Genomic DNA, 25,330 nt, shown 5'->3' on the forward strand with positions numbered 1-25,330 from the left:
TGTTCGTTTGTACCATAAAAGTAATGAAGCGTTGACGCAGAACATAGTCTATTAGTTTCAGTGTCAGAGGTAAGACACAATTTATGGCACTATATTTTGCGCCTCTTGTTTGTCAAAACAGAAGTTCGCACATAGAAATTTGAGAATTATAGAGAATGTGAAATTACAAATATAAACACGAGACTATGAAATTACTTGGATGATACGTAACTTCATTTTTTTCACATGTTAACGAGATAATTAAACACGTAACACATACCTAGGGATATAAAAAAGACAAACACTATTTCATACTATTATTTCATACACCTGATAGTTGAATAGAAGAAGAAGAAATAAAAGAGATGGAAAAATCACAAACCTATACGTACGTAGTGTGTTGATCCCTCACGACGTATCACCATTAATGGTGAATCCATCCGTTTCGAATCCGCTATATGGTGTGCTTATCCTGCCTTAATAACGGCATAATGATGTGTGTCAAGGATTCGCAACTCGTCGTGATGAAAAGTTGCAGAAATCTGCTACCTGTTCGCCGGGCAACTGACACCAGACAGATAAAATAATCTCACAACCTCGCGATACCGTTATACGAATACGATCGAACGATTAATTTCAATTTCACTTCCGATTCAAACAGCAACGATGTGCATGGATTATCGGAATAAATCCGAATAAATCAGAATAAATCGCAATAAATTACTAAATGTCAGATTTGCTATTTGGATTCTCTTCTTTTGCGGTTTATATTAAATATTTCATATACTGTTTAAAACCAACAATCCAACCGATCCATCGACCAGTTTACCAAACACCATCGTATACGCGATATGTACGATAATCGATCGATGAAATCAAGATGCCAATGAAACCAGCTAATGACCAATGAAACCAGCTAATGACCAATGAAACGCTTGTATCTCAGAAAAATTGCATAAAATTGAACGAAAAACGGTTGCACCGGTTCCTTATCGTGCACACCGGCTATCAATGGGCAGGTAAATCGACGTGTTCCGTCGCGGTCATGGTCTTAGATCCGATTGGCGTATTAGAATACACGTATTTTCGAGCTGGTGCGTTGCCATCGACGATCGGGTCTGGCAGTATTGCGCTTGACAGCGCGCAGAACGGACCCAGCGGCGATTCTATCACTTCTCGAGGGTCTAAGAACCGCGATTTCGACGCGTTGTTCGATCTTCGTTGTCAATTGGACACGCAGACATAAGAATTCTTAACGATAATCCCGTATCACGTAAAATCTTTACATCCGAGTGTCTTCGTCTCGCGATCCTTCGTTTCGTGAATTGAATAGATTCGAATTAGAGTTTGTTAATAAGAATCTTGTAGTTGGATCTTCAAACAGAAACAACAAAAAAGAAAAAGGAAAATAAAAAGAAAGGGGATAGAAAATTTGAAAATTCTGACTCGAACAAAAAGTGCGAAGAATTGAATTTGGAAGATTTTGAGAAGAAGAATTTGAGAAGCGATTTTAAAATATTGGAAAGTAGGCCGTCCTCGTGGCTGGCCGAGAATCTCTCAACGACGAATTGTTTGATGTCTCTACTTCCTGGTATTGAATGGTGGACGAATGTACGTAAGTTGTTCATTTTACTCTCAGGGTAATTGTTGTTGATATAGTTAGGTGAATGAAGAGGCAGAGTATCTCGTGTGCGTGTGGTGGTTTGAGTGGTATGAATAGACATAGTCTGTTTATTGGCTGGTGATGTCGGTGCTTCCTGTTTGACGTTTTTTATGCACGCGTTGAGCTGCCGGGTTGTAAGTATAGCGAGGTTCCATCATAACGTCTATGAAAAACCATCCTGTGAATATGGGATCCGGTCCATGGCAATTTTTAGCTTCGTAACTGCACGATAATGCTGATTCGTTTTGAAACAATCTCTGGTACAAGTTGCAGGCCGAAGCTTCGTAACGATATAAGCCATCGTTCTAAAACAAACGTATACGAAACTCGTCCAGTCTTGCTAATATCTAGACTCATTCGAATACCACAAGTCCGTTCAAAATCCTTTCCAACGCGAATCTATCTTAATCGTCAATAATTTTTGAACTTGGGTATTCAGAAAACAATCAGAATCCAATCGAGATAATATTAGGAATCGGAGAAATAAACGAACCAGACGAATAGCGATAACCATAAGGAAACAAAACCACCTTTCTAAACGATGGGAACTACCTGAAAATCAGCAACGACCATACTTTTCTCGTATTTTATTATTATAAATAACGTTCCACTTAATCATACACTATGTAAAATTATGCAAATGATAGATGACGTTTAGCTCGAAGTTTAGCCTGATGTATTATGTAAAAATATGTAAATTATATAATGTTTCTTCAACTTTATATAGCAGACTACAAAACTGAGCAGCGAGTTCACGAATATCTTTGTGCAATTTCTGCTAGTGGACAAACTAGTCGTTTACACGGTGTTAGGGTTAATTCAGCGTTCGAACACCGCGCCGTGAAGTGTAGCAAAATTTTGTCCACGGGGGAAAAGAAGCGCGATGGAAGGTACAAAAGTGGCATTCATCGATGTTGCAGATATTGTTGGCGCTCGTCCACGGTGATGTGACCGGTGACGCGTGTCCGAGGGTACTAATAATGTAATTTGTGAGTTCCTTTCAATGCTGTGGACGGACTTGGCAGTCGTAGCGAAGCTAATAGGCAAGAATTTTTAATAAAGCGATGCTTTTCAGCGAGATCGCCCCCGACAAGACATTCGGTGAATTTTAAAATCTTCAATTCGCCTCCGCTATTTTTAGCGGCGGAGAGTAGCCTCCATGAGCTCGAGTTTCCGGAAGTTTAATAAAACGGAGCAAAAAAAGTTCGAGCAACTGAAACTACCTCTTAAACGTTTGCATTACTCTTAACAGCGGTAGTTTGTGAAAGGAAACGCTGGCTTGGTTAAAAGGCATTTCGTTGTTTCCAAGAGATTTTTGTGGCCGGTTTCGTGTACTCGCGTCGGAAAAGCTCGTGTCGGATATAATTTTCGAACAATCTTCACGCCTATCTTCGCAGACAGTTTCATTTTATCTGCCTTCTTCGAATATTTGCGCTTGTAGCTACTATAAATTTCACGATATCTGTTTCGAAGAATAAACGAAGAGAAGTTTTAGACCATTTGTTTGGAGAGAAGGTCTACTGTGTTCAGATACATAATTCGATATTCTGGTAATGGTGCAATTACTAATGAAAAACGTTACATTGTTTCGCATGAAATACGGCGTTGCCACGGTGCATAAATTTGAGGGACCATTTATGAAACGATGTCCCATCGTCCATCGTTATTAATTACCTCAACTACGTTAACGAGAAAGAAATTTATTCTAAAACACTTGTAACGTTAATTAGATATTTCGTCGAAATATCAGAGTTTCGTGATTATTTTTCATTGATAATTTTATTTGCTCATTCTTTAACATGATGTAACTGTTTAATATTTGAACTCGGTAAAAGTGCCACCAAGAAACGTAGAATCCATACATTTAGCATTTGAAAAAGGTTTCGCAAATGTTAGGAGAGTTCAACGTTGCCTTAGGAAATTCTGGAGGCTGGTCATTTGTTTTTAGGAAATAAACCACGAAGGTCAGAAAATAGACAATAATGTTTTAAACGAAAATAAATTATTCTGCGAACGGAAAAAATAGAGAAGATAGACGCGCTAATTTGGCAGGATTTAACTAAAATACAGAAGTTTCGGCGAATGGAAATAGCCGTGCAAAACACACACCTGTACATACATATTGGCGAATGTTTGATTATCTATATTTACTAAGTTTTGCAACTTAGGCTTTCTAATACTATAATTTATCAACTACTAATTTTAGTACATCGACCTGTCGCGTCTTGGAAATTTACATTAATGATAGAAATCAACTTAATTATAAAAAAGCGATCGAGAACTGCAATTGCCAAATTTATGATGCGTTTTCGCCTCGATTCGTTCTTTTAACATTCCAACGTTCTTTTTTAACCACCGTTGTGTATTCATATTTCAGTATCGCATTCTTCGTTGTAAAGAATTAGTTTTTAAGGAAATAAAAAAAAAAAACCACTTGCAGTAGTAGCGGAGACGGCTTGATCAGATAGAAGCGGCGAAGATAGAGATCCGCAGGATATGACAGATAAATCCGAATCATATTTTAATCCTTGAAGTTGACAGGTTAGCCTTGTCATGCACCTACATTGATTTCCGTCTATTCAATCACGATTACTTCTTTGTAAACATCAGAATTATCAAGCGATAGCGATATTCTTTATTTTTACTACTTTCTAGGACCTTTTTAATATTTGAATTACTTACCATCAAATGAGATCATAATTTAGAATTGAAATTAGAATTAATATTAATCTTCGTCCAAATGCGAACGTGGACGACGATAGGACGCAAAGCAAACGATAAAACTGCAATTTCCTGCGATTTCAAAATAGCGGACGATAGGAGATTTTTAACTGAGAGATGCAAGGGATGCGTGACAATTCTTTCAACGGAAAAATTTAACGATAACGCGTGCCAATGATGATAGTCGAGCGAACGATTCCCATGGCAATCGATCTACTCCCTATATTTGTTTCGACCGGGTGCATTATCCAGAAACGTGATCCTCTAATTGTTTTGAGTGGCGCATCATTCGGAGCATTGATCAATGACGCAGATCGGACGATCTGTCATCCACGGTGACGCGTGTCGCGGACTACTAACAACGTAATTTGTGAGTTCCTTTGAATGCGCTCTGGACTCCGGAGGTGCATACGGAGCAACATAGGAGCTGTAATAGTTGTTGAATACACTTGACCCGATTCGACGGCGTCGCGTCGCCGTCGTTGCCGCGTTCGTAACGGTGAAAGCGAAATCGAAATGGAAATCGAAATCAAAATGGAACGCTCGATCCGATCCACCGATTATTTTTTCTCCTCTCGAGCGATGGAACAACGCTGCACTTTGTCGCGTTCGAACCTGCGTTTCTTTGCCCTCGATCTCCGTAGATCTTTCCATAGCATTGTAGTCTTGGGAGAATGCACAATCCAGAAAGATGCCAAAAACGGATCTTTCTGCTTTCATTGCGAATTCTGATAATTATATCGCGGTTATTGATTTAAAATCGTATCTTATGGTGCTTCGATCGGTACGTAAATTTTACTCGATCTTCTGTTGGGGAAATATCGCAAGAGCTACAGGATATCGATTATTCGAAGTTTAACAGCTACGAGAATAAACAAAAATAGCTATTTTCGAATCGTTAGACGAAAATAAAACACTGCCGGCTATTTACCGAAGTAAGATTGTACATTTTCATTAATACGAGGTTTATCGCGGATAAATGGACTCGAGGAATGAATGGACTCAAACAAAACGACATAACTCTGAAAAAGAACCTTTGCGGTTAAAGTATCCAACTATAAGCGCGATACTTGGTTGCCACTCGTAAGAGAAACTCGTAAATCTGCATGCCTATTTGGTAACGCTTGTCACCGTGTTTACGTAACTATGGATTTTGCTTATTGTTCGAAATCTATGTCATGAAGATTAGCAAACCGATAGCACGGCGAGGGAAAGGAACGATGAAATAAAATAACGAGGTATTAGTCTTGTGAGCAGATGGCGAATCATTAAGCGGCAATGTTTCAATGACGGTTCTTATAGGAATTTTTAAATCTGGCAAACTTCCGCTATTGTAATTTATTTTTCGAAAATTATTCGTGCAATAATTTTCACGAAAGATTTCCAGATTTTCAGTTGGAAAAATATATCTTTGTTAATGCGCGGATATTTCCTGTTCGAATAGAATCTTTGGTGAACGTGATGCATCTCGAAGAACGATCTGTTCGTTACTTTATGTCATTTCATATTTGCAGGTAATTTATGTAAAAATTATTTCGATGAAGCGTCTTTCGAATGCTAATGAAACTAAATCCTTAAAATAAATATCGCGGAGAAAACTGTAGAATCATGCAACACATCGCTAAGAAATAGAAAGGTATCTCACTCGCAAGATAATTGGAAAGGTAAAGGCACGACGCTCGAGTATTGGTGTTGTTTTAATAAAAATTAATTTCTAAATGGGTTCGTAACATTAAGAACTGCTCAGAAAATGAACGTAGCGTAATTGTCGTTGTTTTAATGAACTTTAATACGAGATGCGTGCAACAAAGAATAATACATCAAGGTAAATCATACTGTGTAATAAATTAAAATGAGATGACATTAAAGAAACGAGAGATTTTTATTTTTATCTTTATTCAATGTTTATATTTATTAATAGTAACAAATTCATTAAAATTTTTGCTTCGCGCTAATCATCGTTAGGGACCTTTCAGTAGCCAGGCACGTGTACCTAGAAAAACCATTCAGTTATAACATTCAGTTATAACCGACCCACCTTCGTTACCTAAACAATATTGCATTGAATGAGCAGCCTCTTCATTATGAATCATGGTTTGTTCGAGCCATAATATCATTTCAATAACTAGTCTTTAATAGCATTAATCGTTGTTCTGTATTTTTCGTATTTCAGTGTCTAAGCGTTTACAAACTCTAAGTTACTCGTCGAATAATCAAGGATTTAACGTACTTTCTTCCTTACAGATTCTCATTCTCGCATTATGCGCGTTAGGAAAATCATTGAAAACTTTTGCATAGGTATCTAATATTCGATATTTATATATGCAATATATAGGTATATACATTACAGACCAAGATGATAATAGTTGAGAATTAGAGTTTATAACGAATTCATATGTAATCGGATATCAAACATCGTTATAATATTAAAAGATTTTAACTGAAATCTCTACGGATCCAAAGACCAAGTTGCAATACTTCGTTGATGCATCGTACTTCATTTTGAAAACGAATCTGCGAATCGTACTAGGAATATCGGTTACATCGATGCTATGAGATCAAATATGTAACGACACGAGAAACAGATCTAACGGTAACTGGATTAGAATTGCGCAACGAGGGATCATTTTACAACTTACAGTCTGTTCCGCGTTAAAAAGCTTACCAAGATCGTATCCGAAGTTGTTGCGTTTCATAGATCGTAAATCTGAGAAAATGAAATTTGTACAGGCGACAACCTAAATATATGCGGACGAGAAAGGAGAAAAAATTCCTGACTTTTCAATGGAAAAAGGTGTACGATAGGTTCGTGGTAGAATTACGAACAATGAAAAAGGTTGGAAAATACACGAGGCAGGAATGATTCTTAATTGTTTCAATTGCTGGAAACTAATAATCGATATTGGAGCCGCTTGTTACGATACACATGCGTCGACGTCTTTTTTTACACATGCTTCCATTATTCCATTTTCATTTTCACGTGACAATAAGATAATACGTCGTAATGGGCATTGTTAAGGAGCCGGATAAATTGCTTCAAATTTGCGATACGTCGACCTACATGTCTTTTGTTTTATTTTCTCTCTCACTCTTCCCTTCTCCTTTTCTTTTTCTTCCACGCTTTAAATTTGGAGGATCCGAGTGACTTTAATCTGAATTTTAGTTTCAGTCTAAATGCTGCTTTTGGAATATTGAAAATAATGTAATTTAACGAATTATTGGTACGTACTATTTCGCGGATACCAAAATTTGGATTTGGTATTAATCTTGCGATGTTAAAAAGCCGCTGGTTTCTAGTAGATTTTCGTTGAAAAATATTTATTAAAAAATTGTTTGGTAATTGAATTTGTTCGTCGAATGACGTTATTAAAACAATAGTAAACAACGAGAGACTATGGAACCATTTGTATCGCGCTGCGCCATTTTTAATGCCTTTTTACTCGTTCACAGCACATAATCGAATAAAATAAGATAATGGCGAAGATTTATGACGTCTGTGTGATCTAATGCAATTCTTTCGAATCAATGTTCCAGACTGGTGTTTAAATCTTTTTCGTTTTCTTTTCAACAGCGAAATATGTCAGTTACAATAAGTGTAGCGACGATGACACCATACAATGATTGCCACAGATCTTCTAACCTCGCGTTAACAAAAAATTCAGTTTCTAAATATCTCAGAAGTCTCTGCCTGCTTCGTTCGAAAAATGAAGAAATTTAAACGCTATAATCGAATCTACTCGATATTTAACAATCGAATCTGAATCTTTTTTAATTAAACACACAACTTACAAGCTAACCACTGCTGATAACATTGAAGTTTTACGATAAAACAAATCTTATTCGATGTACAACTATGAAATTGAAAAAAAAAAAAGGGAATAACTTGCATAAATTCACTAACGTTACTAGTTAATAAATTAATGCGCAAGAAGTCTCCGCGAGTAAAATTAAAATAAATATAAATTAATCGAATATAATTTATACCAATTAATAGCTCATTGGGCGAAAAATTCCTGGAAATAAAACTGACGACAAAATAGGTAAATAAAACGTGTTGTTGGTATCCGTTTGTTCGAATTCCGGTCTAAACATTATCTTTCTCGTTGGTTGACCGCGTCAAGAAACTGAAATCAGTATAAGAAAAGCATACTCTTCTCGCGAGCTTCCATATGTAACGCGTGCCAAGCCTTGAATAGAAAACGTGTCCTGAGTTGTTGAGCCACAATGCTTCCGTACTACTTGAGCTCTGCTTGTCTTCGCGAGCCTCCAACTGTCACATTAGAATCGTGGTCGCGAACAATTACAAAATCTCGTCCTTGCTTTGGCGTCGATGTTCCTGTCAATTTGAATCACCATTGAAACTAGCCATCGATCTTTCAACCGACTAATTATGTATACACTGTAAAACGTAAGGAATATATTCCCAAAGTGCGAGTCGCGTTGAATGTTAAAACATGAGAGTAATTTACATGTTCGTTAGATGTTGGTGAGTTCACTCAATGAAAATCGTCAAAGTTGCTGGAAGCAACGTCGAAATAAAAATAAATTACTCGAATATAATAACGAACATCAGCTGATAGATTGTCAGGCAAGGAGTCCTTGATGGTATAATTAAAATCAAATTAACAATTCAAAGTCGATCGAAGGAAGAATAGAAAAGAAGAACAAAGTCAAGTTTGAATCGCTTATCAAACAACCGTAGGCAGCAATTAAATTTTTTTTTCCTAATTGTGATCATCGTTATGAAAGAACTTGCATTAGGTTTGCTCGAGCCAGTCCTTGTGTATTATACGATGCTATTCATTGCAAATATATACCGCCGTGTTTTTAATTCAAATATTCGTATGGTTAAAAAGCGGATGGCTCGTTTACGTTGTAAAGTTTATCGCAGACTGTGTGCTAAGTGTTTCTATTGTTAGAAGAATAAAAATGACACCGTATCGGAATGTAATGGAAAACACGACAAGCCATGAACTCGAGCAAACACGATCGCATACCAAGGCTAACAAAAAAGTTCAAGAGAAGAAGAACGACGTAAATATTGCCTGGTAATGGTAATCTTACGTGATATTCTAATCAAACACGTATGTATCTAGCGCGATTAACGCGATCCTCGTTTACCAAAGAAAAAAAACCTCCGTTTCCAGTATTTTCCATCTCTCGTACAAATTTTTCGCCTGTTTTCCTGCTGTTTCTTAGCTGTCGTTGAAAAATGCCCCCGAAAAGAAGAAAAGAAAACGGAAGGAAAAGGAAGGAAGAAAAAGAGAGAAACAGAATGTTTCAGGAAGAGGATACTTAGCACTCGGCTCGTCCGACAAACTCCGACGTCGTACGAATTACGCAATTACATTTGTAATGGGCCAACATTCAGCTCCGATAACGCTGACAATTCGCGGTAATTACCGTGCTGTATCTCGTAATGCCAGGTCGCCTTCGTCTACCAAGTCTTCCGATGGAAAGGAGCAGAAGAAATAAAGTACACCGAAAAAGTTATTTCTCTTGACCGAGTGACTTTAACGTATATTTTCCTGTTTCTCTTCTGTTTCTTTGGAAGTTATAATACAATGAAACAACGACGAAGGGTAGATGAAAGTTCCGAAGGAGTCGAGAATTACGTGCTTTTTTTATAATGGGAAAAACTTGTTTCTATAGCGTTTCGAAGTAAGCGCGTAAAACTTAGTTTCTATCGAGTGAATTTTTTAGATGCCGGGGAAGTTTCTTCTCGAGTAAATAAAAGGCTTATAATAAATAGATGTCGTCGAAATTGTTGATATTTAATATTCTGGTTATACGTGACTAACTGAATATATAGATATAACAAGTGTGAAAGATGATATCAAAACATGTCGCACTGGAGAAAAAAATTTCTGAATCGACGAGTAATGAATATCGGATGAGATATCGCGGTATTTAATAACGCTAAACACTGTTACATCATGAACATTGAGTATGATATATAGAATATCCTTTCGGTGTGATAGGAACATATGGTTAATTCATTATCGTTAGAGATATTGCTCATGAATATAACAGTGGGAAAAGAATACGAGAAACGTAAGAAACTATTTGCAAAAACTGCGAAGAAATGCGTCTTGAAACGTGTTTGATACGTCGATAAATATTCATAACTATCAGAGAGACATTTTAATGTTTGTAATGGAGTAGCTTGTAAAATTACATTGCTGCGAGTGGATCGTATATCGATCTAGAGTTATTATTATTAATTTTATTCAGACACGAAAGATATTGTATTTTTTATGAATATTTTCTGACGATTAAAAAAAATTAATTCATAATTAATGATAAACTAAGGATAAACTATCTTTTTGATACTTTTTTTTCTCTTTGCAATGTTTCACGTCGCGTTTATTTTTCTAAAAATTAAGTAGATAAGGGTTATGTAATGAAAAAAATTCTGAGAGACTATTTTGTAGTTGGTGAAACAAACAAAGTATAAAATTAACACTCCACCGAGCTGTTATTGAATATTTATCGATTTGTACGAACTATTCGGATCCATTCGTTACCATCTTCTTGTCTATTCTGAATGCGTATATAATTTCCATTTTTCATAATCATCGAAGCTGAATTTCACAAACTTTGTACGGAAACCTTAGTAGTAGATACTTTGATATTGAAAATTAGTTGTTCTATCTTTCATCCGTAAACTGTGGACTTAATAATTCTATCAATAATTTGCGTGACCAGAGTTTACGAAGCATCTTATTAGCATTAGAAGTACGAAAAATATTTCACTCCTCTGTTATATCGATTATGTCACGATGCCATTTAGAATAACAAATAGCGTCGAGAAAAGTCTCTCTGACATAATTCTCTTACGTTATTCGCAAGATAATCTTCTTCTACTCGCGGGAACAAACCACAATTCATGTTAAATTACAAAATAATCTTATAGATTGGCAAGATGACAAGAAGACAATTATCTCTTGCACCCAATGAAGAAAAAAAGAAAAAAGAAAGAAAGAGACATTACGAACAAATTTTCATGAAACACGGAAGAAAACGCGTAAGATCTAAACAGATCCGAAGAAACGAGCTCCTTTGAACTCCGATTTTTTTTTTTTTTTTTTTTTTACTGAAAATAGCTGAAATTAGCATTCTTCGAGTCTCCGGAAATGGTCATCGTGTTGCACATAAATATCATTACGACCTTCAATTCGTTATGTCACCGTTCCCTGGCTCGGTATAAAAGCAAAAATTCAAGAATTTATCAGAGAAATCGTGTATCTCGACACGCATCTCGATCGATGATGTTTCAAAGAGAGTTTTTACGCGTTGATCGTGATTGTAGTTGAGGTGCGGTAACGATTGCTGTAATTCATCCCTGAAGAGAAGTCACGCACGGTTTCCTTGTGAAAACACGTGGAATTTGCTCGGTGGTTTCAGTCGTTTCGTAACCGAGCAGAAGATGTTTAGTCTCGTTAACGTCTCGTTCGATTGTTGTAATCCTTTGTTTAAGACTGTTTTGGTTTTTTTGCTTTTTAATCTCGATTAGAGTTGGTCGATGATAAGAGTAGACTGCGATCGTCGATGCAAATGTCGCGTTTGTTTTTAAAAACTGAACTCTCAAATACGATTGTGTATTTTACGGTAATACATAATTCATCAAGCAAATAATGACGTTAGTGGATGGTTACAATAGTTTTTACAAGGTAGAAATTATCGTTGACACGCTCCATAGGTATCGACAGCAAAAAAGAACGGTGATTGTTGCATATCGTAAATTATTAATTAATTGGAAAAGTTTTCCTCTATTTGTTATATGTACAATATTATGTAACATATAACGCGCAATAATATGTATAATAAACGTTGCACTATTAATTGCAATTTGTATAGAGCAAGAGAATTACAATAGAAGAGAAAAAATGTATAGGTTTTCAATTTCGTATCGTGCTTCGGGCTACACCGTCATTAGGTTACATTTTACCATCGGCTTGTTTAATGCTCATCGAAAGGCAATAAATCACGCAGGATTACAAGGATTAAAAGAATAGCAATCGCGTATTATCTACCGTAATTTACAATACTAATTTCGATTTATCTATCTCGCATAAATTAGAAATAACTATCAATTAACATACACGATGAGACTAACATGATACGTCTATTTTGCAAATCGCGTATTTCTCGTGACTTTGGTACAGGAGACGGTGACCTTTTGACTTCCTGTTCTAATTTCTTGTTTTAACACTTTCCTTTTTTACTCTGACGAAAAAAATACAGTTATATAAAAAGTCATTTGATTGTCGATTCGCGGACGTCAATTTCATACTTTTAACTTCGGTTATTGCAACGTCATTTGATTTCCACAGCTGATGGAACGAGTAGGATACGTGCCGGACAATTAAAACACATCTGGCGAGCCTGATCGCGAAACAAACAGCGATATCCGAGACTCGGTTTATGGATTGGTTCTTGAACTTCGTACAAGCGACACCGTTATCGATAGTTTTGAAAACAATCAGCAACTCGATAAAGGAAACACGAAATTCAAACGAACGACGCGCTTTACGGACTGGCATTTAATCGTACGATGCTATGAAATTTTTAAAATACTTCAGTACGGTATCCCTGTGCGTAATTCAATTTGTTTCGAACGTAGATACGATTCAAAAATTATATTTCGTTATATTTCATCACATCTTTTGAAAGCACTAGATTCCGTTACGAAGGAGCGTCGTGGTGACGTTCGAAACATTTAAGAAACATGTTCATCGCGGAACTAAACTAGTTTTATTTTCAGAATCAAACGAATGATCTTACAAACTGGAAATATGCGTTGGAAACACGTCTAGTAAATAATAAATAATATTTCGTAATCGAAAAGCATAGGAAGGTAGTTTAATTAGAATTAAACGATAAAGATGGTAATAAAATAATAATAGCGTTTCGTTAATTAGAAATTACTCGTATGGAAAATATCCATGACACGATACAGATTACGAGGAAATTAAGCCAGCTTGGAACTTGGAGCAGGTTAATGTACGACAACCGCGAATTTCAATAAATCACGAGCAGAACAGCAGAAAAAGATCGAACCCGTGGATAATCAGCTAACCTGCTCCATCGTGTATATGCAGAATTACGTAACCTGGCGATGCATAATTACCATCTCACTATACCGCCGTTTCCGATACACGCACCAATTTGAATTATTCATTTCCCCGCGACAGTTTATTCGTAGCTTTGATTTAAGATGAAGTCTCTCATTAAAAGTAGCAGAAAGTGTCGTTACGAGAAATTTTCTAATTATTCTCCGGCTTATCTTTTATTTCTTCTTCAATTGCATCGCGAATCGGTATCGTATTAAACATCATAGATACCTATATTTGGTCGTCATTGATCTTTCAAAGCGGAAACTGACGTACAACAACGTAACATTCATGGTGTGTGGCGTGAATTGTTAAACCGTTATGTAAAAGTCATGACATTCGTATTGACACATCATCCACTGTCACGGCTACCGTTTCTTGTCCACTGTCAATAACCAAGCCTTTATTAGAGAGTCCCTCGTTTTAAACATCTCTATTTCGAAAATAGTCGCGTTAACACAATGTACAAATCCATTTTTCACGATTTTACGATTTTTATGTTAGCCTGATTGGTCGGAAGAGGAAGATTTAGTATGAAATTGAAATGCGGACTGTACGTTGTATAAACCGAGGAAATCTTACAGAATTGATATTTCAATAATTAGTATCATTGGTCGTAATATAGTAAAATCTATTAATTATAGTACTCTATCAATCGATTTAATTCTTGCGCATATCGCTTTTGGAATATAAGCGGGAGCTTCTCCACGTCTCTGTAAATAATTTCATAGCTCGCGTAATGAACAATTTTCCGAAACTCAAATATGATTTTATAGCGCTAAAAGAAACAGACAACAGCGTTCGTCGTTACGCTGTAACTAATGACAAACGTCGTCCATCATCATTTTCCAATAACTCGAAGTAACCAAGTACGTCTAGAAGTTTGTTTCAAATAAATATTTGCACCCGTTCGACCAGCTAATGGCTCCTGTTACCGGATGTAGTACAGTGCTCGATGATCGTACACAGAAAAAATCAGCTGACCCGAACCGAGGTGCAAAGTTGGTCGTCTGCGAGCAACGGTATTTTCATGGAATAAATGTGTCATAATCGATTTGGTAAAGTTTGGTATGCCTTCTGTGACGAAATTCGTATCGCCATTGTAAACCTTGATTAACATTCGATCCAACTTTCTTCCGATTGTTATCGCTCCGTCCTCGTTAATATTTTATAATGCCATGACACTCGCAAGCAGTATACGCGTACTTACAATGACGCGTAAAATTATTTTTGGATCGACGGATATTATATATTTTCTCCAAAAAAGCTGCGTCAGTGAAATTTTAGTCGAACCGATTATATTTGCTTTATTCTCTTTTCTTTTCTTTCTTTTTTTTTTCTTTTTTAATTCATATTTGGAGTTATAACGATACTATGATAAATAAATACTGCCTTGTTATATTTATCGTTACATCATGTAGGTCGCAATAATACGTCGAAATGTTGACTTAGGAAGCGCAATCACTTTTTTTCAGTGGGAATAAAAAGCATGCAACGGTGACGCTGTGTTGTTAAAAATATGCGTGGTGCTTGATGCCATTCTTAATATTTGACTGGAATCATACGCTGTTATTACTTACGAAACTCTTGCACACGACTGATCGTTCCTCGAAAACGACAAAATGATGCTGATCAAGAGTTTTTTCCGGAGGATCATCAAAGACTTCCGGCACAAGGAGTTGCTACCTCTTAAGATGATATTCTTCGTTCAAGCATCGAGTAAGTATTTCTCACAATTGATCGATCGTTAATTAAAGTTAGTCGAACAGCAAGCGTTAGTATCTCCGTTTTATTCGAAAATTAGGCGAATCGTTGGCTCGAGTCTATAGATTTGTTACAATGATTATTCGAAAAACATTTTGCTGAAAATTTTTATTATTATTTTTCCCGGAATTTTTTTTTATCGATAATAACACAGAAGTTGCTACTCTTTGACCAGACAAACCAGATAAATTAATATTGTTAGTGATAAACTGCAAAAAATTTGGTGTTACGAGGAAGTTTAAAAATACGTAGAGAACGTAATTTCTTAAGACAACGTCGAAAGTTGTATTCGTTAAAGTATAGATTTGGTTTCGTATATTCACTGCAGCATAGGTCAGATGGATATATCCATTAAATCATAAGTTAGTACGTTGTATATACATTGAAATATCCACTAAATCATTCTCTCGACAGTAATATATATGTTGAACGGTATTTCTTGTTGTCAATTTACTTTGACCACATTTTGCACCGTCTTCGTGAATAATTTGAAGGGAAAACCGCAGTGCTGATTTAACTTTCGCACCTGGTAAGGTCTTAAATTCTGTTTTTAAATAGATTCCGGTATATTTCCATCTCTTTCTTGATTCATTTTATTCTTGATCTATGATAATTTATCTACATCCATCTACGTTTTAATTCTCTATAAGGTAATAATAATTCTATAATAATTTATTTACGTTTATCTATACGATAATTCAATTATTAACAAATAATTAAAATAAACACTCTGTTGTATTTCAACTACCTTTTTCTTCAATTTTCAATCTCTCTCGAGATTATTACGTTTTACGTAATGTAATAATACTCTATCTTTAATAATCGTTTTCAGCGCTTTATGTACTTTATCCATATTTGACGATACACATGAGGGAGCTTGGCATAAACGTGGAAGAAACTGCCATAATGAGCGCCATAACGCCAGTGATCGCAATGGTGATGCCACCCTTGGCTGGAATGTTCGCCGATCGCGTGGGAAATTTCAAAGTAAAACTCCATTAAACGATCACGATATTTCCATACGCGCCACTCGAATATCAACAAACTGTAAATATTAGATTGTCGCGCGCAATAAACGACGAAAGCTTCGATCAGTCATTAAAAGCCACACGAATCAACAGATTTTTTCTTTTCTTATCGCATAAGTTCGACGACTTGAGCTTCGAGAAAAAACTGACATTTGTTTACACACGTAAATATCAACGTCGATAATTGTATCACGAGATAATTGCAATTTCTCGCTTAGAAAAATGCCGATTCGTTTAAATCTCTTATCGTTTACTACATTCTCGATACGAATAATAAATTGTTTGTATCGCTTAACTTTCTATAGCGCTTTCAAATACCATAATTCTTCTAACGATCGTTGCTCGAATTTCATCTCTGGATTTATCGTTAGTTGGCGATAAGATGGAGCAAAAGAGGAAGCAAACCACTGACATTGAAACTATGTTCTCATTCAGATCTTATTATCTCTGTTCTCATCGTTCGGCGGAGTCGCGGCCCTTTTATTGCTGCTCGTGCCGATCGGTAGGATAACAGTGGAATTTCCAGACAGAGTCGTTATGGACCTCGGCTGTACAGGGAATAATGGGTTGCTTTACACCATGAGCGAAAATCATCCTTGCGAGACCAGCTTGCAGCCCAAGATCTTCACCAGGATAGAAAGTTGCGGGTAGGTAAGGATACGTGTTCGAACGATTCTGCGTTTTTATACTCGAACCAATTCCGTTGTTCATTGAATATCCGATAACTCTGTTTATTCTTCTTTTTTAATCTTGTTAGAAATTAAGTTAGTATCGTATGTCGACGATCGTTTGATCTAAACTTGCGTTTATCTTTGCGCAATTATAGATGTTTGATGGAAGATATATTAATCGTAATATCGTTAAAAAAAATATAAGCAATACGATTCTCGTGAAAGAATCAGCTGTTTTGCTCGATTCGATATATAGTTCCCTTAACCAAATACGAAGTATTTTCTGAAATACGTTTTAAATAATATCCGCAATTACAATGGCAATCTATATTAACCTGGATTTTATATCACGAGCAAAACTAAAATCGTCTTACGCAACGTTAAAATATCAACGTATACGTCATTGTGACTTTTAATTAAAAACGTTTAATCTACCTTTTTATAGTTACATGTGTCGTCTAGACGTTCGTAATGACACCGAAGTGCAGTCAATTTTGTCGTCAAGGCTGTACACGATTAAACGATACAACATGGAAACTGGCGCGAATTCCTCGTTCAAGTTTTCGATTGCTCAGGATGAATTGCCACAGGTAATTGATTTAAGTAATTTTAAGTAATCGATTTCACGTGGTTTATAATATCTCGCAATTGGAATGAAGTAATTTTAATTGATCTTTAGCAAAGAATCGTAGAAAGAGAGAGAGAGAGAGAGACTTGTATAAAGAATTGAAAATTTTGATAAAAATAATACATCACGTTCTCTTAATTTTTTACAGGAAATAGAAGAAGACCTAAGGGAACACCGGAAGCTAAAGAACAACGAGTACTTCAGGACGTCGATTCGTCAACTGTATGCAAACGAGTACTTCTTTCCATCGAATCGACTGTACGAGTTCTCATGCACCGTGTCGGGATTTATCGAAGATTTCGAAATATCGACCCTAGAACCTGCCATGTCGAACAGAATATACGAGAACCGAACTCTCTGCACTTTCAATCCGGTTATATCACGAGAGGTGAAGTACATAGACAGACTCGTTTAAAAAATACACGATACTTGTTTAAGAAATAGAGAAAGTAGAATAATTGTGAAATAATGGAAGAAAATGCCTATTTAGTAACGCGCTTATTTCGAAAATAAAAGATACTTTTGTGTTTTATTTTCTATGTAAGACGCGTTAGAATTTTTCTAGATATATTTTTTAATTATCTTTTCACACTCGATATGTTTCACACGAAGAAGTTTCGAACGCAGAACGAATTAGCATAACTAATATTCATTAAAAAAAAAAAAAAAGAATCACTCTCAAAACGAACACTTTTTCTTAGTTCAGTGAAAATGAAAAATACTCGAAGATAATACGGCTGACAATGAGAGATGCTTTGCCGCGAAATTGACTTAAATAAGAAACAATCAGTATGGGATTTTTCGATCATTTTTTCTATTATACGTTATGCTTCGTTATTCCTCGTGTATTAATCACTGTATGTTATATAACGTTCAGGACAATGCCAGTCAAACGACGAATTATCATTCGTACAAATCGAAGTTGAAAACGTTGGAAGCCACGGACGAAGATCACGGGATGAAACGACGAAGATACATATCGGAAGAAATCGCGTGGACAGGAAACGAATTTCAAAAGATCACTTGTGGGAATCCTGATCTGGATACAGACAGGATATCTGTGACTCTACCACTTTTTAATTACTCCTTGAGCTCCGAGCCTTACAAGATCCTAAACGCGGAAGACTGCAACAAAAGATGTATCGTCACTGCGCCTCGTAAGGAGATGTGCTCGAACAAGAAGACAGTGATCGAGTACAACATAGGAGTAACTTTTTGGATGTATTTCGCCATTAGAGTGTTTATCGGTGAATATCGCATCTTTTATTGCTTCCTCTCAAATTGTCTTATTTCTTTTCTTTTTTTTCTTTTTATTAAACGTAGAACGACGTCTCGAAATTTATTCGCAGGTGTCATCGGTGGAACTACGTTTGCTATGTTCGAGGGGGCGGTGATCGCTATATTGCGCGAACAAAAGGCCGATTATGGTCTTCAAAGAATTTATGGCAGTATCGGTGGCATGATTTCGTCGCCACTATCTGGTCTGCTTATCGATTACGCGAGCACTGGCAAAGAGTACACGGACTTCAGGTAAAGATTCATCGTTTCAAAGACGTTCAGTCGTCTCGTTTCTATAAATTTGTAAAAATGATATGCAATATAGAGGTAATGTAGAAATTCTCAGAAATGACATACATTTTGCAGGCCAGCGTTTTATTTGTACGCAGGCTTGAAGCTTATCTCAGGATTGTTAATGCTCGCCATCAATTTGGAATTCAAATCACCGTCTACGAATGTGGTTCGCGACGTTTTCACCGTGCTAAGGAACATCGAGGCCGCAGCTCTCTTTATCGCCTGTTTCATTCTCGGTAAGAATCTCTACGTCAATAGCAATAATTAATGTTAACATTGATATTAATAGTGATAGTAGTAGTAGCAGTAGTAGTAGTAATTTTTTATTTTGGCAATTTGATGTAAAGCGGGAGAAGATATTGTGTCCTGTTGAATTATCGAATCGTAGGAATTCTTAACTTGCTGTGAACTTGCAAAGCTCGAATAAGTTGCGTAATCTTCGTCATTGCTGGTTTCCGCTAATCTTTGGTCCACTGATCGACTAATGAAATTGCAGTGACATTGACATTCCTCATCGATGCCGCGAAATTGCGCGCATTTTTTAAAGCAATTCGATTTTAAACGTCGATTGCGCTATACTTCCTCTTTCATTCGTTTTAAACGCACGAAGGTACTTTTAAAACGTCAAGTATAATTTTCAAATTTATCGTTTCTATCGCAAAATTGTTCGATATATTTTTTTAAGCTCATTGAATGATGTTACAAATATCGGGCGATCTTTATAGCGACTACAATTTTAAATCTCCCTAATATCCTTAATGATCGAAATTCATAATTTGTTTAAATTTTATACTTTCTTGTTGTAGGACCATTTAAAAGATTATTCTGTAGAAAAACTGTGCATACGACGAATTTATCATTTTTTACAAATTTTTATCAGAAAATCTAACGATTACTATGGCGTTCGCGTGACTTGGAACATCCATCAAAAACTTTTAGAACTTGAAACGTTAATCACGTTAAATGCAGTGATTGCACCGTCCGGCTCCTTTTATTCTTGTTAACATCAATCTTAATTTGAGGAGCGAACGTATTGAAACGTATCGATTAAAATTGGAGAATATCGAGTCGAGGATTAACTTGAAAAGTTAATGGAACAAAACGCGTAATGGATTCTACAAATTTCATTCATAACGTCGTTTTTAATCATTCCTGAAACATTCTGAATTGTAAGAACTGCGAGAAAATGAATTTTCTCGTATCTCGACAAGAAAAAAGAGTTGAAGATATTCTTTACAGTTTAAAATCACAATGTATCTAACCGAGTTATACTTACGCGTCATTAATCAGAAACTCTGGTCAGTTTTTCCTTCGTCGTGATAAATATTTATGAACGCAACAAATTCTAAGAAGCGTAAACTTCTTTAAAAAGAGTATCTCTGCTTAATGAGCTTAACGCGAGCAATACGTTATAGCCTGATGACTTTGTCGAGATAAATTCTTTTTTTCTACAGGCACTGCTTGGGGATACATCGAATCGTTCCTCTTTTGGTTGATACAAGATTTAGGAGGATCAAGATCACTCATGGGCATCACCATAACCGTAGGCGGTATTGCCGGTATACCATTACTGGTACTATCTGGTCCAATCATATCAAAGATCGGCCATGCCAATGTACTTTTTATAGGCTTCGTTTTTTACGCCATAAGACTTTGCGGTAAGCGTTCATTTTTAATTCTTACGAGTCTACTTCATCTGCATGATGCTCCTGATAAACGTATGATAGAACTTTCTTTGCCCTGGTAAAATGAAAAAACAACTAGCTATTAAGCAACTTTATTTAGGCATGTTTTATATTTCGGAGTTTGAGGTAGCCGACTCGAGGATAACGTCACTTAGCATAACGTCAGAGCAACATGTATGTAAATGAAAGAATAAGGAAGTCGATGTTAGGATGTTTAATCGACAGATTTTACGAAGATTATGCGTTGCTTCTTTGGTTCGCTAAATTATAGCTGGCTCGACGAGGTGGGAAAAGAAAGAGAAAAGGAGAATGCGATCTTAGAAAAGATTACGAATTTTTATGGTAGCGTGTAAAGGTACATACATAGATGCAAACAACATGATAGTATAGAATGGACAGGAAATAGTGATGCAATAGCACGTTAGAAATAAAACGACATGAGGTAATGCACATATACACGCGCATATAATTTTAAAAATTAAGTCTAGATGGTATACGCACCTAGTGAATTTGTGTGGTCGAAACAGATATCTTTCACTCGCCACTGTGATACGCTCGATGTATTTAAAGTATTTACTTTGCGTACTTTTCACCATGATTTTTTATTTCTCTACCCGGTAATTAGGTTTTCATATAAAGTCATTATACAAAGATGTAGAAAAGAAGTTGCTTTACGTTTCATTGATTTTTAACTGTTTTTTGTTTTGCAGGATACTCGTTGATATACAATCCTTGGCATACTCTTATTTTCGAAGCGTTAGAGTCTGTCACCTTGTCACTTAGTTTCACCGCCGCTGTTACTTACGCAGCGAAATTATCCACTACGACCACTGACAGTTCGATACAGGGATTATTAGGCGGAGTTTATTACGGAGTCGGTGAGAAACACTTTCTCTTGGATAATTTTACAACCTTTTTTGCCCTAGATTTTTAACGCGTTGACCTTCCATTGCGACTGAATTTCTTTCTAAACTTGTTAATTTATGCGCGTGACGCCAACGTAGCGTCATCAGCAGTCAATCGATATTAGCTCGTCACTTAGATCGACGCTCGCAGATTTGACAACTACAAATCGTTTCGAAGTAATTATCTTTGAAAATAATATTTTAGCATTTATTTTTAAACGTATTTATCGTGTCTTATTATCGTTCGTTGTTATACCTGTTACTTACGTTTAAAATGAAAAGCCTTCAAATCTACCGTTCTAATTATATCGTTATACGATTATATATAATTGCAATAACTATACCGCGGATTTCTATGCAATTTCATATCTTTCGAAACAAAAGTAAAGAAGTGGAACCTTCGTGAAAATTTGCTTCGTTTACTAAGAATCATAACGAGTAGTTTTATTGTATATTTATAACAAATTATAATATCTATACGCTATATATATATAAATTCCGTGCGTTTTCCTACCTTTGCACGATAACAGTCCACGATGTAGCAATAACGATCGTTCCTTTAATGCTTGTAGGCAAAGGTTCAGGAAGCTTGATCGGTGGATATCTAATGAAAGCCTTCGGCACTCGACCAACCTATCGAATCTTCGCAATGATAACTCTCATCACCGGTATAATGTACTACATCTTCAACGTGGCTTACCTGAAAAAGCAGCCACAAGTCGAAGGTAACGACATCGTGAAGAAAAAGCCGAAGAACCTCGGCAATCAAAACGGTGTTGAAAATGGCATCATCGAGATCGCTTTGGAGGAAAAGAAAGGCGCGAAATACGACGATGATAAGAACGAATCGAGCAATCTAGCCGGAATCGACAATCAGGCTTTTAGCAAGGAAGAAACGGATAATCGAAAGACGAACAGTCTGGAAGCTATCAATAACGCGAAGAATCTTGACAAAATCGAAAAAATGCCATCCGAAGCGAGTAAGAAGAAATTCGGTGTGAAGAGGTTGAAAAGGATGCAAACCGACGAACGTGATCGAGCGAAGGAATGCTCGAAGCAGAACGGCGCGACGAATCAAAGCTTTGAGAACGATCAGTTTAGGTGTAACGTCACCGTAGAGAGACAACCGGAAGACAAGAAGTGACGAAGTTGCCCCACAGATCTCGATACTCTTTCCTTTCTTCGTTCTTTATCGCGAAATCACCTTTGTACCATCGGACAGGTATAACATATAAACGAGGCGTTGTAAAAAATTGAAATGCGAACGTAATCTGGCGCGTGTACGGAAATTTCACACTGTTCAAGTTTCTACACGTTGCTCGTTAGCGAAGGTTGCCGAGTTAAAGATGGATTGATGTTGTTGGGAATTATTCGAACCTAATTAATATCTGCACAGAATTCGAGAAATTCCGGTGATCGTTATCGATTTCGTCTGAAAGAAAAGAAATGCAATTTACATGTTTCTATAATACGAAGTATTGAGAGTAGTTACAAGTTATAACATGATCCAGCGATTGCATTTTTGTAATGATTAAAAGGATAATTATTTGTACTTTACTGCACCATCGAATATCATCTGGAGTAAACAGCCGTTTTTTGAACTAAATATAAACACTCGAATGATCCGATTTAAATCCCAATTGGAGAAGAAAAGGATATTAGTTTGAAAAATTTCGTAAGAAGATTCAAACATATTAGATAAAAATATGCTATAAATAAATGTATTGTTAATGATCGTATATGCGAATTTAAAGTAATGATTGAATTTGTTACTGTTCGAAGAATTATAAAAAGGTACACCAATCCAAAGTGTTAAAAGTTGTTTATCCATAGTTGAATCTCCCCCGAAAAATTTCTTCGGGATTACTTCGTAACAAATAGCATCGTGCATGTACTTCACACAATGTCAGATATCGAATTAATTTTATTATACATTTTTAAGCATTCGAGAACGCATATAGAGATGTGAAATGTAACATTCTACTTGTACTAAGCCTAAGGTAATGTAAAATCTTTATTTTATACGTATTTTTTCCTAGGATAACATCAAATTAGTATTGATATTACGTGTAAAAGCGATTTGTAATAATTTTTGCAATAGTGATACAAAGTTGTTATACTATTAATAGATGAATCTATTTGACGTTATCGTAGGAAATTGTGGAATTATTACAAAAATTTATATGATTACTATTGTTAGAGATGTTAAACAGCAAACGCCGTACCATTAAGAAGTGGAGCTTTAGATTTCTAATTTAAAATTATGATGTAATCCACACAACTAAATTATTGACATTTCACGTAAAAATTAATTTTCTCTTGTTTTAAATATTCAAAAGAGTTCTCTTAAAGTTAAAATCTTTGTTAACGGAACATTTAATTACATACCATATAATTATAAGATGTTACAGAAGATATTGCTTTGTAAGATATTAATTTATTATAAAAGAGTGAACACTAGTAGACAAATATTGGCAATATTCTACTTTCAAGAAATATATATTTATTGTTATTGATACTAGAAAGAAACATGAATCTCATCGAAGAATATTGGCAATTCTGATATAATATATATATATATATATATTCTTTTTCAAGAAATATTAATTACAAAAATATAGTATAAATATAGTTGTAATAATAAATTACCCTAAGTAAATGTCATTATTAGAAGCATTATGAAAAAGAAATAAACGTTAGTGATATAAAAATACTCATGCTGACAAGTATAATACTAATTACGACAGTAATATGGGATATTAATATTCCAAATATCGTATAAAAATAACATTTATTTATAACATTTATTATACTAATCGGTTAATTAAGACGTACTAATGAAGTATTGCAAACGCGTGTTTTCTAACAGAACACGGCACATACTCAAATATCTCTAACAATATGAATTGTAGAAATCTTTTTTATAATCGTGTATCAAGGTAATCGTAAATTGTATAAAATTTTGTGTAGAAATTATTCACAGAAATCGATTAGCCATACAGGGTGAGTCACCTAAGAATTTGAACTGAAATATTTTCGATACTACTAATTATACCGAAAGATGTTTCAGATCAAAGGTATATGACTTCAAGGAGGATATATTTCGATGTTTCTAACTTTTCTGTAGATGAACGCGTAAAGCTCGTGTGGAGATCAACTTTGCTATTTTAAATGGAATTATATATTTTTTAATAGATTCTACAGCATCGAAATTATTTCAGCTCAAACTCTTAGACGATTCACGCTGTACAGTAACAAATTGTTTCTTAATAACAGACTTTAAAGACCAAGGGAATGAAGTATTAATATGTAGAAGCAAGTTGTCAAAATAAACTCAAGCGTGTTATAAAATTATTTTTAAACGATAAGAAGATAATGACAGTTCTCCAATGGGAAACCATAATGTGATATAATTATGCAGGAAATAGCGCGTAATTACGAGTCTCCATAGTGTACGATAACCGAGTTACATCGTTTATGAGCAGGATAATTAAGAAAGGATTACTCTGCTCTATCGTAGTTCGAATAGAAAAATAAACGAAAATATAAATAACCAAGATTATCTTTCATTACTTCGAACTCTTTCGTAGTATTTCAT

At 35.6% G+C, this 25,330-nt stretch overlaps 1 protein-coding gene across 2 annotated transcripts; it reads left to right on the forward strand.

Moving 5' to 3' along the window:
* Positions 1–1,426: 1,426 nt before the first annotated feature.
* On the forward strand, positions 1,427–25,289 carry LOC132908848 (uncharacterized). Of its 2 annotated transcripts, none has more exons than XM_060963225.1 (12): positions 1,427–1,590; positions 14,955–15,198; positions 16,076–16,230; positions 16,707–16,918; positions 17,388–17,532; positions 17,719–17,958; positions 18,448–18,817; positions 18,920–19,100; positions 19,215–19,378; positions 20,597–20,800; positions 21,538–21,705; positions 22,305–25,289. In XM_060963225.1, the coding sequence occupies exons 2-12, from the start codon at positions 15,102–15,104 to the stop codon at positions 22,874–22,876; spliced, it is 2,508 nt and encodes an 835-aa protein (XP_060819208.1). In that variant the 5' UTR covers positions 1,427–1,590; positions 14,955–15,101; the 3' UTR covers positions 22,877–25,289. The 2 variants fall into 2 exon arrangements, with proteins under 2 accessions (XP_060819208.1, XP_060819209.1); XM_060963226.1 differs by having other exon boundaries at positions 1,445–1,594.
* The last annotated feature ends 41 nt before the right edge of the window (positions 25,290–25,330 follow it).

The sequence above is a fragment of the Bombus pascuorum genome, chromosome 7 (genome assembly GCF_905332965.1).
Source record: "Bombus pascuorum chromosome 7, iyBomPasc1.1, whole genome shotgun sequence".
Lineage (NCBI taxonomy): Eukaryota > Metazoa > Arthropoda > Insecta > Hymenoptera > Apidae > Bombus > Bombus pascuorum.

Excerpts from the sequence above, each read along its gene's own strand:
- LOC132908848 (XM_060963225.1), top strand. The coding sequence starts at position 15,102 with ATGATGCTGATCAAGAGTTTTTTCCGGAGGATCATCAAAGACTTCCGG. Across the intron at positions 15,199-16,075 it reads ATTCTTCGTTCAAGCATCGA|CGCTTTATGTACTTTATCCA; the intron begins GTAAGTATTTCT and ends AATCGTTTTCAG. Across the intron at positions 19,379-20,596 it reads TATCGCCTGTTTCATTCTCG|GCACTGCTTGGGGATACATC; the intron begins GTAAGAATCTCT and ends TTTTTTCTACAG.